Source organism: Chrysemys picta, chromosome 4 (genome assembly GCF_011386835.1).
Source record: "Chrysemys picta bellii isolate R12L10 chromosome 4, ASM1138683v2, whole genome shotgun sequence".
Classification (NCBI taxonomy): domain Eukaryota; kingdom Metazoa; phylum Chordata; order Testudines; family Emydidae; genus Chrysemys; species Chrysemys picta.
The window spans coordinates 128363359-128379433 of record NC_088794.1 but is presented as its reverse complement, the minus strand read 5'-3'; the positions used below and the strand labels follow the sequence as shown (position 1 = coordinate 128379433).

The following is a 16075-nucleotide window of genomic DNA, read 5'->3' as shown; positions in this document are numbered from 1 at the left end:
CACTTGGGCAGACATGTTTTGTCTCCTGGAGACTCAGTCCTGCCAGCAGTCCTATTGAACCATCTTGACGATGATGGCTAGCAGTCATAATACAGCATCTTCTGCCAAGCACCCAGAAGATGCCGATGGCTATCAGTCATGCTGCACCGTCTGCTGCCAGCCGAAGATGTAAAAGAAAGATGGACCAGATTTGTTCTGTATTCATTTGCTTCCCCCTCCCTCCGTGAAATCAACGGCCTGCTAAACCTAAGGTTTGAGTTCAATCTTTGGGGGGACCATTCTGTGTGACAGTTGTTTGTGTTTCTCCCTGATGCACAGCCACCTTTGTTGATTTTAATTCCCTGTAAGCCGTGTCATCACTCGTCCCTCCCTCCCTCCGTCAGACAATAGTTTCGCGCCTTTTTTCAGCCCAGATGCCATAGCACTGGGATCATGGAGCCCACTCAGATCACCGCGGCAATTATGAGCACTATGAACACCACGTGCATTGTCCTGGAGTATATGCAGAGCCAGAACATGCCAAAGCAAAACCAGGCGAGGAGGCGATTGCAGCGCGGCGACGAGAGTGATGAGGAAATTGACATGGACATAGACCTCTCACAAAGTACAGGCCCCTGAAATGTGCAAATCATGGTGTTACTGGGGCAGGTTCATGCCGTGGAACGCTGATTCTGGGCCTGGGAAACAAACACAGACTGGTGGGACCGCATCGTGTTGCAGATGTGGGATGATTCCCAGTGGCTGCGAAACTTTCGCATGCGTAAGGGCACTTTCATGGAACTTTGTGACTTGCTTTCCCCTGCCCTGAAGTGCCAGAATACCAGGATGAGAGCAGCCCTCACATTTGAGAAGCGAGTGGCGATAGCCCTGTGGAAGCTTGCAACGCCAGACAGCTACCGGTCAGTTGGGAATCAATTTGGAGTGGGCAAATCTACTGTGGGGGCTGCTGTGATCCAAGTAGCCAACACAATCAAAGACCTGCTGATATCAAGGTTAGTGACTATGCGAAACGTGCAGGTCATAGTGGATGGCTTTGCTGCAATGGGATTCCCAAACTGTGGTGGGGCGATAGACGGAACTCATATCCCTATCTTGTCACCGGAGCACCAAGTCACCGAGTACATAAGCTGCAAGGGGTACTTTTCAATGCTGCTGCAAGCCCTGGTGGATTACAAGGGACGTTTCACTAACATCAACGTGGGATGGCCGGGAAAGGTACATGATGCTCGCGTCTTCAGGAACTCTGGTCTGTTTCAAAAGCTGGAGGAAGGGACTTTCTTCCCGGACCAGAAAATAACTGTTGGGGATGTTGAAATGCCTATCGTTATCCTTGGGGACCCAGCCTACCCCTTAATGCCATGGCTCATGAAGCCGTACACAGGCAGCCTGGACAGTAGTCAGGACCTGTTCAACTATAGGCTGAGCAAGTGCTGAATGGTGGTGGAATGTGCATTTGGATGTTTAGAAGCGCGCTGGTGCAGTTTACTGACTCGGATAGACCTCAGCGAAGCCAATATTCCAGTTGTTATTGTTGCTTGCTGTGCGCTCCACAATATCTCTGAGAGTAAGGGGGAGACATTTCTGGCGGGGTGGGAGGTTGAGACAAATCGCCTGGCTGCTGATTATGCGCAGCCAGACATCAAGGCGGTTAGAAGAGTACAGCAGGGTGCGGTGTGCATCAGAGAAGCTTTCAAAACCAGTTTTGTGACTGGCCAGGCTACGGTGTGAAACTTCTGTTTGTTTCTCCTTGATGAACCCTTCCCCCTGGCCCCCCCGGTTCACTCTACTTCCCTGTTAACAAACCATCCTCCCATCCCCCATTCGAGCACCGCTTGCAGAGGCAATAAAGTCATTGTTACTTCACATTCATGCATTCTTTATTAATTCATCACACAACTAGGGGGATAACTGCCAAGGTAGCCCGGGAGGGGTGGGGGATGAGGGAAGGAAAAGGACACACTGCAGTTTAAAACTTTAACGCTTATTGAGGCCAGCCTTCTGATGCTTGGGCAATCATCTGGGGTGGAGTGGCTGGAGGCCCCCCCACCGCGTTCTTGGGCATCTGGGTGAGGAGGCATTGTAACTTGGGGAGGAGGGCTGTTAGTTACACAGGGGCTGTAGCGGCAGTCTCTGCTCCTGCTGCCTTTCCTGCAGTTCAACCATACGCTGGAGCATTTCAATTTGATGCTCCAGCAGCCGGAGCATCGACTCTTGCCTTCTGTCAGCCCAGATGCCATAGCACTGCTATCAGCCCGCCACTTGCTCTCTTCAGCCCGCGATTCAGCCCACCACCTCTCCTCTTGTTTATATTGTGCTTTTTTGCACTCTGACATTGACTGCCTCCATGCATTCTGCTGTGCTTTGTCAGAGTGGAGGACATCTGGAGCTCCGAGAACATATCATCCCGAGTTCGCCGTTTTCTCCTTCTAATCTTCACTAGCCTCTGTGAAGGAGAAACATTTGCAGCTGGTGGAGGAGAAGGGAGAGGTGGTTAAAAAAGACACATTTTAGAGAACAATGGGTACACTCTTTCACATTAAATTTTGCTATTCACATTACACAGCACATGTGCTTTCATTACAAGGTCGCATTTTTCCTCTTATATTGAGGGCCTGCCGGTTTGGTGTGAGAGATCACTCACACAGTGCCAGGCAACAGAATTCGGCTTGCAGGCAGCCATGGTAAGCCACAGTCTTTTGGCTTTTTTAACCTTCATAACATGTGGGAATGGTTTCAAACAGCAGCGCCCTCGTTTCCCATACCAAGCACCCGTTGGGTTGGCCATTTAAAATGGGTTTGCAATGTAAAAGGAGGGGCTGTGGTTTCCTGGTTAACATGCAGCATAAACCCAACTACCCCCACACACACACCCAATTCTCACGGATGATCACTTCACCCCTCCCCACACCGCGTGGCTAACAGCGGGGAACATTTCTGTTCAGCCGAGCAGGAACGGACACCTCTGAATGTCCCCTTAATAAAATCACCCCATTTCAACCAGGTGACCGTGAATGATATCACTCTCCTGAGGATAACAAAGAGAGATAAGGAATGGATGTTGTCTGCATGCCAGCAAACACCAGGACCATACGCTGCCAGGCTTTGTTATGCAATGATTCCAGACTATGTGCTACTGGCCTGGCGTGGTAAAGTGTCCTACCATGGCGGATGGGATAAGGCAGCCCTCCCCAGAAACCTTTTGCAAAGGCTTTGGGAGTACATGAAGGAGAGCTTTCTGGAGATGTCCCTGGAGGATTTCCGCTCCATTCCCATACACGTTAACAGACTTTTCCAGTAGCTGTACTGGCCATGATTGCCAGGGCAAATTAATCATTAATCATTAAACATGCTTGCTTTTAAACCATGTGTAATATTTACAAAGGTACACTCACCAGAGGTCCCTTGTGTGCCCCCAGGGTCTGGGAGCACACCTTGGGTGAGTTCGGAGGTTACTGGTTCCAGGTCCAGGGTGATAAACATATCCTGGCTGTTGGGGAAACCGGTTTCTCCGCTTCATTGCTGTGAGCTATCTTCATTGTCTTCATTATCATCTTCCTCGTATCCCGAACCCACTTCCCTGTTGCGTGATTCTCCATTGATGGAGTCAAAGCACACAGTTGGGGTAGTGGTGGCTGCACCCCCTAGCATGGCATGCAGCTCCGCGTAGAAGCAGCATGTTTGCGGCTCTGCCCCGGACCTTCTGTTTGCCTCTCTGGCTTTGTGGTAGGCTTGCCTTAGCTCCTTAATTTTCACACGGCATTGCTGTGCGTCCCTGTTATGGCCTCTGTCCTTCACGGCCTTTGACTTTTTCTAATATTTTGCCATTTCGTTTACTGCTACGGAGTTCAGCTAGCACTGATTCGTCTCCCCATATGGTGAGTAGATCCCGTACCTCCCGTTCGGTCCATGCTGGAGCTCTTTTGCGATCCTGGGACTTCATCATGGTTACCTGTGCTGATGAGCTCTGCGTGGTCACCAGTGCTCTCCATGCTGGGCAAACAGGAAATGAAATTCAAAAGTTCGCGGGGCTTTTCCTGTCTATCTGGTCAGTGCATCTGAGTTGAGAGTGCTGTCCAGAGCGGTCACAATGAAGCACTGTGGGATAGCTCCCGGAGGCCAATAACATCGAATTCCGTCCACACTACCCCAAATCCGACCCGCAAAGGCCGATTTCAGCGCTCATCCCCTCGTCGGAGGTGGAGTAAAGAAACCAGTTTAAAGGGCCCTTTAAGTCAAAAAAAAAGGGCTTCGTCGTGTGGACGTGTCCAGGCTTAATTCGATTTAGCGCTGCTAAATTTGACCTAAACTCGTAGTGTAGACCAGGCCTAAATCTCCAAGAAGTAGGTTCTACAAGTTCTTAGCTTTTGATTTTAAGACAAGCAATCAGTATTTAAACACTGCTGGTTCAAATTAGAGGCTCCTTCCTTTTGGGGCTGGCCCTGGGTTTGAGATGCCCTGTGTCAAATAAGATATGTAAGCGCCTCAGACTTTCAGAACTATCCCTGTACATTTTTGGGGAGGCACTGTGGAAAGGGTTCAATGCTGCCAGATAGAAGATAGGTGTGTTTGTCACTGATGGGAGCATCCCAACGTGGGAAAGGGGGCAAACAGATTTCATGGTGAGTAACACAGCTGTGGGAGTTTATGCATGCATTTTGGGAGGGCAGTGCCAATGGAGCAGGGATATGCCGACATATAGCGAAATCAATGGCAGTTTTTGCCTGAATAAGGACTGCAGGCCTGGAGCCGATATTATTTATTCACTGGCTTTTGATTCAGAACAAATGAAGAATGCCCATGCACACTCTCTGAGCACCTTACCCATGACAAAACCAAGATGCAGAGCCAGCCAGGACCGCCCGGGGTGGGGGGGGAAGTTGGACAATTTGCCCCAGGCCCTGCAGGGACCCCGCGAGCCCTGCCGAGAATCCCTTTCCTCACCCGGCGTCGGTCCGGGTCTTTGGCGGCATTTCGCTGGCGGGGGGCCCTTCAATCGCTCCGGATCTTTGGCGGCATTTCAGCAGCGGGGGTCCCTTCAGTGCTGCCAAAGACGCAGAGCGACTGAAGGTCCCCCCCGCCACCGAAATTACGCTGCCACAGACGGAGCACCGCCCGGTGAGTGCAAGCTCCCCTGCTTTGCCCCAGGTCCGCTGAATCCTCTGGGAGGCCCTGGCACCAGCCTGATCCAGGTGATATCAAGCTGATAATAAATACATTAATACTGCTTGTTTGCATTTCCAAAGATCAGCAGTTATCAATGCACTTTACAAGCATGGATGAATTATCCCTTCTACTCCCCTAATTGTGCAAGCCCCCTTCCTATTCTGTCCTATTTCTACTCAGACCTCTGCTCATGTGCTCACTCCTTCAAGGCCTCATTGGCCTGTCACTTTATCATTATCATGCAATTCTCTCTGCCCTTTCACATTGTGTTGGCTTTCATTTAATTTTATTCACTGACCTTTTCCTTATTCCTAATATGTTTGTCTGTTAGTGCCTGATCTCTCAAGATAGTGAGTACGTCCCTTCTGGGAGGTATTGCTGAGTGCCTTCTGGGGCCAGGCCCTTCTGGTGCAGGGTGAAGTTCTGCCTTCTTAAGGCCAGATCCTGCACCATGAAATCAATGGCAGTTTTGTCATTTATTTCAGTGGAGCAGGATCTAGAATTAGGGTCCTAATCCAAAGCCCACTGATGTCAGTGGGAGCCTTTCCATTGACTATGGATGGCTTTAGTCTACACCCTAGATGAGCTCACATAACTCCCATTGATTTAAATGTGGGTTCTACATGTGTCTCTGATGACACAACTTGATCTCTAATTTAGTAAGAAATGTTCTGTCCAACTAATTAAGGGGCCAATTACCTCCTCAGACAGACATGTACGCTGAAGTCAATGGCTGTGGTCCCTGGCCATCTGAGGACAGAACTGGGATGTAATTTTTAATGACTCAGAGATTCATAGATATTATAGTCAGAAGAGAATGTTATGGTCATCTAGTCAGATCTCCTGCAAAACAGAGGCCATAGACTTCCACCCAGTGATTCCAGCATCAAGTCCACAACTTCTTGTTAAGTTAAAGCATGTTTTAAAGAAAGATATAAAGATGTACACCTTCTTTCTAGTCTGAATTTGTCTAGCTTCAGCTCCAGCCACTAGATTTTGTTATGCCTGTCCGCTCAATTAAAGAGCCCCCTACTATCAGAAATCTTCGATAGGTACTTATCGAATGGGATGGGGGTTTAAAGAGCCATATATCTGATGAGTTTTCGAATGTCATGTGAGATGCCTTAATATTCTTTTCATTTGCTGTTGTTCTATAAATAGAGCCATGTCCCTGCAACCAGTCTATAAAGGTCACCTTATAATGTTTTTCTATCTCCTGTATTAAAAAGCAATGCTTTTCAGCTGACATTCCAACTTCAAGTCAAGCATGATGTAAGTTTGTTCCAGACTACAATGAAATGGCTGCGAACAAGATTGGTATATAACTGCTGAAGAGCATCCCATCCATAGTCAACAAAGGGCACTTCATCAGACAAAACAGGCTGCACAGATTGTCTCCAAATATTTGGTTCATGCTAAAAATATAGCACATTTATTAAAAATATATATTTATAAACATTGGTTTGAACAGACACAAATGTCAAGCAAATGAGAAAGAAAAAATAATCATGTCACTTATTTCCCCCAACATTTCATTGTTTTTAGGCAGATCTTGCTCAACGGAATTGTTTTTCCATGATTGCACCATATGTTCATTCTAAATAAAAAGCCTGCCAGTTTCAATGTAAATAAAATTGAAAAGTCAAGGAGAAAAAAAATTATTTGACCTAATGGACACAAAATCGGTGCTATCTAGCTATCTTTCAGAGTATATGGTATACATTAGTAATTCTAAATAGTGTACAGTCTCTATTGTGTTTGTATCCCAGATTGAGTTCTTCAAAGCTGCTACTTACATAATTGCAGTCATTTCCCCCCAAACCAAACCCAAATAAAAAGGGAAAGGAGCTTGTTACCGCATGAAAAAGTCTTGTTAAATTAATTGTGCTTCAGCTTTTGCTGCCTGCAGGCAGTGTTTTTATGATGTGGTAATATAGTACAGAATCAATGCTGATTAAGCAACATGTCAATACCCTACAATGTTTGTTGTCACCTTTAGCAGCCGTTTCGTCGGTTCTTGTCGTGTGCCTTCTGGCTCACAATGTTGTGTAAATGTACACAAAAATGATCACAATGAGGTTCAGAATTGTTCCAATAATCCCAAGCATTGCCAGGATGGTTTCTTCTTTGCTCTCCTTTTCTTGATTGCCTTTATCTTCTTCATTTCCACTAGTGATTACCATCTTGGTAGCCAGTTTCTTTATCCTTCTCCTCAGGCTAACCTAGAATTAGAAAAATGAGCATTAAGTGAATTATTAGTTATAATGACTTGTTTCTGATACTGGAGCCAATCTTGCAGTCCTTATCCCCATCATATTTTATAATAATGGTACATTTTAAAATAGTTTATGAAGGGTTCACAAATGATTAGCAGATATTTAAATAAATGGTTAATCAAATTCTATAGTCCAGCACTCAGAAGGTTAGTTATAACAGCTTATAACAGTTTCGACTGATGTGCTTATGACCATTCATAACACATACTACTCATGTCTGTAACATGATTATAATGTCTATTAACCTTATAAACTGTTTATAAATGTACCTTTCATATAAAGTGTGTCTCCTGACTCAGACAAACTCCCACTGAAGTCAGTGGGAGCTTTGTCTGCATCAGAACAGCAAAGTATGGCCCATAAAGTGGTGGGGAAAGTTGGTTTATACTATAGGACTATGCAGCAAATGGATAAGAGAAGTAAAACTGAGCAGACCTTATTTCTTTTAATAGGAAAATAATACGACAAAAACATTTTGTTTCCTGACTAGAAGGAAGACAACAGTGACTTTGCAATAAATAATTCAGAACAAAAGCAGAGACAAAATAACGCCCCATCTTCACTTTTTTCCTTATTCTTAATACACGATAAAAAGTTACTGCAGCACAGTCAGTTGAGAAGTATCAGACCCTCCAATGTGAAGGATTAAGCTATTTTCTAAGGAGCAGCCTCAGATCCTGTGAGGCTCCTACAGAGGGGACTCTTCAGTTTGTGCCAGTTCCAGCTTTCCAGCTGACGGCTCTGGGTCTGTTCTGTAAGCCCCGACGTCCCACAAACCTGGAAAGGGCCATTTTGTTTCCCAACACAAAATGACCTGCTCTGCCAAGATCTGGGTTCGGGTTACATGTTACCTGATCTCTGAGGCTGCACACTGCAATTCCTCGGGGGGGGAGGTCACAAAATGTGGTGAAAATGCCCAACTGGCATATTTTGTAGGTGGCCTTGACACAGAACAGAAGGGAGAACATGCAGTTTGGATCAGCTGTTCCCTGTCTCCTCCCCACAACCACCCGCTTAGGGTACACGTCCACACTGCTATTAAACAACTGTGGCTGGCCCATGTCAGCTGACTTGGGCTCATGGGGGTCAAGCTATGGGGCTATTTAATTGGAGTGTAGGGCTCTGCGACCCTCAGGTGCTCCAGCCTGAGCCCAAACATCTACACTGCAATTAAACAGCTTTGTAGGCCGAGCCTGAGTCAGCTGACACAGGTCACACGTAGGTATTTGATTGCCATGTAGCCGTATCCTTACTGACCAGATCTCAGTGAGGCTGGTGAATCACATTGAGATAACACGGAGGGAATGCTGGAGTGTATACAGAGGAGGGGTGAAGAACGAACACCCAGTTAACCTGTTTACACAGCTCTCTCCTCCATGCAGCACAGCAGGGAGAGTGTAAGGGTCATGGCTTGCAAGCTGAGTGCATCCTTGAATGACAGGAAGATCTGAGCCCAGGTGGGAGAAAAAGATAGAAAAGATATAGTAGATAGGGGGCCTTTAAGAAACTAAGGAAGCTGGGCTGCCGAGAGAGAGGGAGAGAGGGGGCTAGGGAGGATGAGTCTCTACTATTTGTGATTTCTGTGTATTTTCCATACTGTGACTACAGAGTGCATTCCTAATGAATACCTATAACAATATTTCAGGTTCAATGCTGGCAGGGCCTGAGCTGGTGTGAAAGGGGGTAAGCGACGCCAGTTCCACACACAATTACCTGGCTCTGCACACAAGCTAGCATTAGCAGATACACATGATAACACAATGGGGCTTAGCATCCCCACATGGTTTGCTGGAAGGTGAGAACAACTGGGTCAAAATCTGGTGGGCATCTGCGGCAAGCACAAGACAGCAGCACTTTGCACCTGGACAGAGCAGTGATAGACATTGTTCTACAGTGCTGTGACCCACCGCTGCTTCTGGTAACCTGCCCTAGGACAGCAGAGATTCCACTTAGCACCTTATGTATGTAACTGCTGCTACCCAGTCTGTGCTGCCTTAACCAGGACTTGACCCTGAAAGGTCTCAGTAGAATCTTTACAAAAAGCTTTTAAGATAAGTTAACCTTAGAACGAATTTGTATCCTCCCATTGTTGTATCATCCCAAACACATATCAGTCTGACACCACATCACAAACCTACACACCAGCCCATCACATAAATATATCATCACACCTCCAAACCATGAATCCGTTGGGTTGCCCATCTTCTCAAACGCTTTGGTAGCCATGATGCTTTCCCTATAATAAAGTGATGAAATTGGTCCCAGTCATAAAATCCATTTCAGGATTTGAGTCTCTGCTCAAGAAAAAAGCTCCAAACCAAATCAAATAAAATCCCAGGCCTGGAACAAAGGGAAGTTGCAAACCAATATTGGGGGATGTCAAGTTGTGGGCAAAAGACTTGTAGAGTAGCTACCTATAGTGGGTTCAATTCTGTGAGATACTGAGCACCTCTCCCATGGTGCGGAGCACTCTCCATTCCATTGAGTGCACTCAGTACCTTGCAGGTTCAAGCCCATTCTGTCTAGGGCTAGCCAGTGCTGTCCACCCCTCATTTTTAGCAGCACTAAATGCACTAACTGTGAAACAAAAATAATCATAGAGGGTAGTGGTCTTGATCCTGCAGGCTGCTAAGCACTGCTGGCAAAATGACTGAGACCTAGTGCCGCTACTCAGCACTCCATGTTTGCTCAATACGGACCTGATTCCTGCAATAAGCTAATCACGTGCTACGAGGTGTTGAGCGCCTTCAAATCCCTTCAATGTCAATGAGGTTGTCCCAGTGGTATTCAGCACTTTGATCCGGCTTCACCTGAGTGGAGAAGTTCAGCACAACGTGGAGAAATAAATATCCCACATTCAGCAACAGAAGCTGGGCACTGGGAGGAAATGTGTGCGCAGAGAAAGGATGTGGTCAGGGCATAGGTATTTAAATGTAATCCAGTCCATAGGTCTGTCAGTTACTCTTGCTGCCAGCTAGGAGCTGTTGCTCACTGGAGAGCGCTTATGAGCTGCACTTAGAAGAAAGCGAGAGCAATGGAAGTTTCAGTGCAACCGTATCTCTAACAGCCAATAGCAAAACACCTGCATTATCTGCTGCCCTCATCTTCCTTTGTTTGACTGAATCATGAGTAACAAAGCGTCCTGTGGCTCAGCACTGCACAACCCTCATGCACTCTGCAGGCTCAAACCCAGGGAGTCTGAACTACCCACAGTACTCAATGGGCTTAGTGTGGGGAGTGCCGAGCATTGCCAGCTCTCACTGCTCTTGACAAAAACAGAGTCTGAGCACCTAACAGGATTGGGTCCTAAATATGACCTTATTAGTACCTGATTTGGCCCAATCTAGCACTATTGCAGTCAATGGAAGTTTGGACATTGATGTCAATGAGAGCAGAATCAAAACTACTTTTACAAATGTAGGGACTGACCGAGCGAGAGACTGAGCATTCTCATCTCCCATGTTGTCAATGGCAGCTAAGGTCATTCAATATGTGGCAGGATCAGGCCCTTCGTCTTCACCCCTCTAGTAGGCAGAGGGTATATTTTGCTACTGCAAAACTATCTGCCCACAGTTTTAGTACAATTTGCCTCCTTCCATACAAGTCTCTCCCCCTGGCTTGCTGTGCTCTTCTTTCTTCTATCCAACTATCGGCAGCTTCTCTAGTTCCTTTGGTGCTGTGATCTCATTTGTACCATGTTGTATTGTATCTTTGAGAGCCTTACACCACTTCATTCCCTTCAAACCTTTTTTTAACGCTGATAAGTGTTCACTCTCATTGACCTCATAGCATTGACCAAAGAGGATTTAGAGAATAACTGACAAGGTAGACCAGGAAAGCAGAAAATTCAGACTGAAGATCAGCATGGAGAAAACAGAAATGATGGCAATTGGAAGACAAGAGGAAGAGGTAAAGGTCAAACTCAGGGGCAAAGAATTAGAACAAGTGGAAAAATGTGTGTACCTTGAAGGACTGGTATTGAAGAGTGGCAATTGTGAAGATTAGCCTCCTTTGTGCAGTTACGCATTAGCCGCTAGTGCATTAGGAAAAACTCTGTAGAAGCTGGAAGACTAAAGAAATTTAGATAAAAACAAATATCAGCATATATGATACAACTCTCATGCTGATACTACTGTATGGGTCAGCAAGTTGGAATATGAGGAATGCCAAAGAATGATAGATATTGACTGCAGAAATGAACAGGCTGAGGGGAATGCTGAGTTTCAAGATGACAAAAAGAAAAACTAAAGTGATAAGAAAATGGCTAAGGCAAGAAATAATGCTGTTACAGAAGATCCAAAAAAGACGACTGTGGTGGTTTGAATGTGTGTCAAGAATGGACCCGGAAAGGATACCACCATGGCAATACATACCAGAGTGCAAGGAACTAGAAATGAGGATGTATTGGCTAGACATGGTGAAGAATTAAAGAGGTCAAAAAGATTTAAAGATTAACAAATCTGTGAAGCTGGTACAAGACAGAAAAGTCTTCATCCGGCTCTATCATTGCTGCTGAGCTGACAGGCGGCAACCAAAGAAAAAACCTTTATTCAAATAACAATACTGTTTCCCTATCCAAGAACTGATCTGTTGACATAGTATTTCATTGCATGTACAATAACAACTTGATTATTACATAATGGCCTGGTCATCCCAGTATTACCTCACTCAGAATTAATCTGCTCCCTGCTTCATTTTGTGGGATCCATTATCATTTAATGTAATCTTTGGGAAAGTGTAATATTCTCTTTACTGTGAGCAGCGGAGGAAGGCTGAGCCAGTGGTTAGGGCCTTAGTCTGGCACTCGGGAGCCCGGGTCACAGTTCTCTGCCCTGCCACAGCTGTCCTGTGTGTACTTAAACAGGTCACTTTGACTCTGTGTCTCCGTTCCCGATCTATAGACTAGAATAGCAGCACTTCCCTATCCCACAAGGACGTTGTGAAGATAAATATGGTGAATGCTCAGATACTACAGTAATGGGGACCCCCAGAGTACCTAAAATGGATAGCTTAGCATAGCAGATTCCAAATCCAATAGTATTGTAACATGGCTGCTAGTACATCTATAGGACTTCCTGGCCACTGGGAACTACATGGTGGCAATGCGGGGGGAAACTTAGATCCTCCTCCTTCGATAGCGCAGACCAGTAACAACTGAACTAAAACTGCTCTGTTAACAGTAGTGATTCTATGACACAGAGTAATTATGATTCTGAATGAGAACAGCAGCAAGTACACATATCCCAACTTATTGCAGTAGGTTTGCCACATCTAAGATCTGGCACACACCCCTAAAGAACTGCCTGTACCAATATGTTTGATGGACTTTGTTCATGCTGGCACTTTGATTTGCTCTTGAAAAAGTTTTGGAAGTGACCTGACTCATGATTATAAGTCATTATTTATAAGGTCCTCAATTGCATTAAAGGCTTATTCTGAGTGCCCAAACTCCGATGGGCTCCGGCAGAGCTAAGCGTGATCAATGACTTGTGGGAAATGCTTTGCATGCTGCTGGATCATTCCCATGCTATCATGTATTATCTGAACAACATTTTGAAAAGCCCCTTGGGCCAGATCCTCAGGTGGTATAAATCAGCATAGCTCCGCTGACTTCTGTGGAGCAACACAGTTAACACCCTCTGAGGATCTGGCCCACTATGTTCAATCTTGCTTGAAGATCAGATGCTATAAATTCTGCATGCTTAATGCATAATCACAGACAATCACCAGCAAAATTGTTCTGATATTTAAACTTGTTTACAGTCCCCAGGCTTTTAGTTGTGGTGACACATTAACAGATACGAGCGCTTTAATTTTCTGAAGACAGTTTCACCCTCCAGGGATGAGAAATACACAGCAGAACTGGTTTTGATTAGCAAACTGAAGAGGACACTGAAATCATGCAAAGAGTGCATAAGCTGTTGAAGTGTGACACCTTCCTTATCTCACAAAGGAGGGAAGCTCTAGCAGTGCTCAAATTACAAAGCCGGGGAAGAGAGGATTCTAGAGAATATAACCCACTTGAACATCAGGAGTTTGAAAAGTCGGAAGCGATTGTTCTAATTCAAAGTTCTTCTAATCACATTGCTCCTTTAAGGATGAAGTTGGGCGGGAAAGTTGAGAGCCTTGCTCACCACCAGCCAGTCATTCCCAGTAGCATTAGGAGATACTGTGCTGCTGGAGGTGCTATTTTTGGAATGAGATGTCAAACAACATCCTTAGCTCCTGTGCTTTGCTAAAGATCCACTGGCACTTTTTGTACAAGTTGCTATGGCAAAGTTCCCACATTCTACCTGACTAGAATCCCTATACCATTCCCATGGACAGGGTACTCTTCACTTCCTGGCCTAAACTGCTGAGTTGTGCACTGTACGCTCTTAAACAACAGTCATGTTCCTCCCCAGAAGCATTTCAGTGGTGGATGCAGAGAATCCTGCCTTTGTTTGTAAAGATCCTATGGATGCTTTGGGATGAAGAGCGTCATATAAACGTGAGGCATCATTAAGACAAAGAGAAAGAAAAGAGGGGAAACACAGTGTCAGTTTATGATGGGCTTGAACCAAAATCCCATGCATTTGGGAATGTTTGGATTTGAATTTCATGGCTCAGTCCAAATGCCAGTGAAATTGTGGGACACCTCACAATGTTTCTGTGCCGATATATTAGCCTCCTTTGGGCAGCTCCGGATCTTTTATGCAGTGCTAGAATGGAATGGAATTGACATCTTCTGAGATTCATAGTCCAGTGTCTTAATCACAAACTCATCCTTCCTGAGAAATAAAAATAAAGAATTTCTGCAGCAACTACAATTGGATGCTGGAAGATATAGATGTGTACCCTCCTTGTAATATGTGGATGTGATCTTATAAATCAATAAACAGGAACCACAATTTATTTATCTTTGAATACTATTCCTCATTGGTATCCATTCCTGTTCAAAACCATTTGGAAAAAGACAAAAATAAAAAACCTTCAAAATTTGTATTTTTATACTCCAATGTGATATAGTGTTAACCAAAATACTTGTAGGAATTTGAATAGGAAAGGAGGATATGCTAAAGCAACTGCTTCCAGGTCCTCAGATCTCAGCTCATCATCCTCATTCTCTAGGGTCTTTCTGGAGTTATCTTTTACAAATAACAGACCACAAGGACTTATAAAAAAAAATGTAATAGCTGTGTCTCAATGAGAGACAGCCCTTCAATTACCAGCAAAGAGTCACGTAACCTTTGTCACAGGCAGTTTGAAGAATTGTCCTAATGTCACTATAAATTGTATTTCATACTAACCCGCCTTAGAAGACATTTTAAAAAAATATTCATAGAAGAACATTTTTGTTTCTAAAGAAAGAGCTAAGAAATAAATATAAATCTGGAATCCAATTCTTGACTGGTGTAACTTCCCTGACTTCAAGTTACACCAGGAAATAATTTGGCCCTTAGGGTGACAAACTATTTTTAAATGAAGAAGCACTTTGCAATGGAATTACGAGGTGAGTCTTCCTTTAACAAGCATACTATAATCTGCTTTGTACAAATAGGTAGAGTTGTCATCAAAACACCTAGCAACATAACACAACACTTTATAATGCAACTTCTATATTAGGTATATAGCAATCATCTATATAGCCTGAAGACTCAGCTTTCAGTTCCACCAGTGTCTTTGCTCTGAAAACTAACTATAGCCATGGCTGGTAACACCTCATGTTATTCAGGTTGACCAACACTTCCCATTATAAGACCCTGTTTTCAGTTGCTTAAAACTCTGCCAGATTTTAACAATTCGGGCTAAACTTTTTCATGCAAAGTGTCTGTCTCAGGCTGATTTTTTAAAAAAAAAAAAATTCAGCCAAAACAATCCAGCTATTTCTAAGAACGAGGCTAGGTGAACATATGTTTTGCCCAGGTTAAAAAAGTCTTGAGACCTCTTCTTTGAAAAAATCTAATGCCCTCATGCTTTGGAGCAATGACAAACTCCCCTGAAATTTGGCTGAGGAGATTGTCTTTTGCTGTCCCTGTCAAAATTTGCCCACATTTGGCCAAGTTGAAAAAAATCAGTTTGCACATGCTCAGTGGAGACTGATTTTAGCAGCTAAAATCTCCAAAGATTCTGTCCTGACTGAGCATGCTCAAGCCCCTCACAGCTTCTAGTGCTGACAACACTGTACATGTGGCATCCTGAGAAAGCAACTGAGCATGCTTTACCTCCTCACAGCTCCTGGTGCTTACCAGACTACCCACGCAGCATCACCACAGAGTGACCGTGCATGCTGGAACAAAATACTTAGGGAGGTTGTGAAATCTGCATCATTGGAGGTTTTTAAGAACAGGTTAGACAAACGCCTGTCAGGGATAAAACTTAGTCCTGCCACAGTGCAGGGAACTGAATTAAATGACCTATCGAGGGCCCCATCCATTCCTATATTTCTATGATTCTATGCTCCATCCCATGGCTGTGGGGTGAAGCCAGACTTTCCCTCTAATTGCTGCTCCCAGCTGCTATGGGCCAGGCATTGAAAATGATAGCGTTTCTCCTGTGCTTTCAGTTAGTCCCCGGGCTGGCACCCAGGCAGTGTGGGGGAGGAAGCTATGTGATTCGTATGCAAAAGAGCCAAAAGCAGGACCAGGGAGATGGAC

The 16075-nt window shown here is 44.9% G+C and overlaps 1 protein-coding gene across 1 annotated transcript in view; it reads right to left on the bottom strand.

Annotated features, from left to right (window-relative positions):
- Positions 1–6567: 6567 nt before the first annotated feature.
- Positions 6568–16075, bottom strand: part of TUNAR (TCL1 upstream neural differentiation-associated RNA) — a 39212-nt gene continuing 29704 nt past the window's right edge. The window contains exon 5 of the mRNA XM_065593553.1: positions 6568–7385. Coding sequence (XP_065449625.1) covers positions 7200–7385 — 186 coding nt within the window. The 3' untranslated portion in view covers positions 6568–7199. The remainder of the gene's footprint in view (positions 7386–16075) is intronic.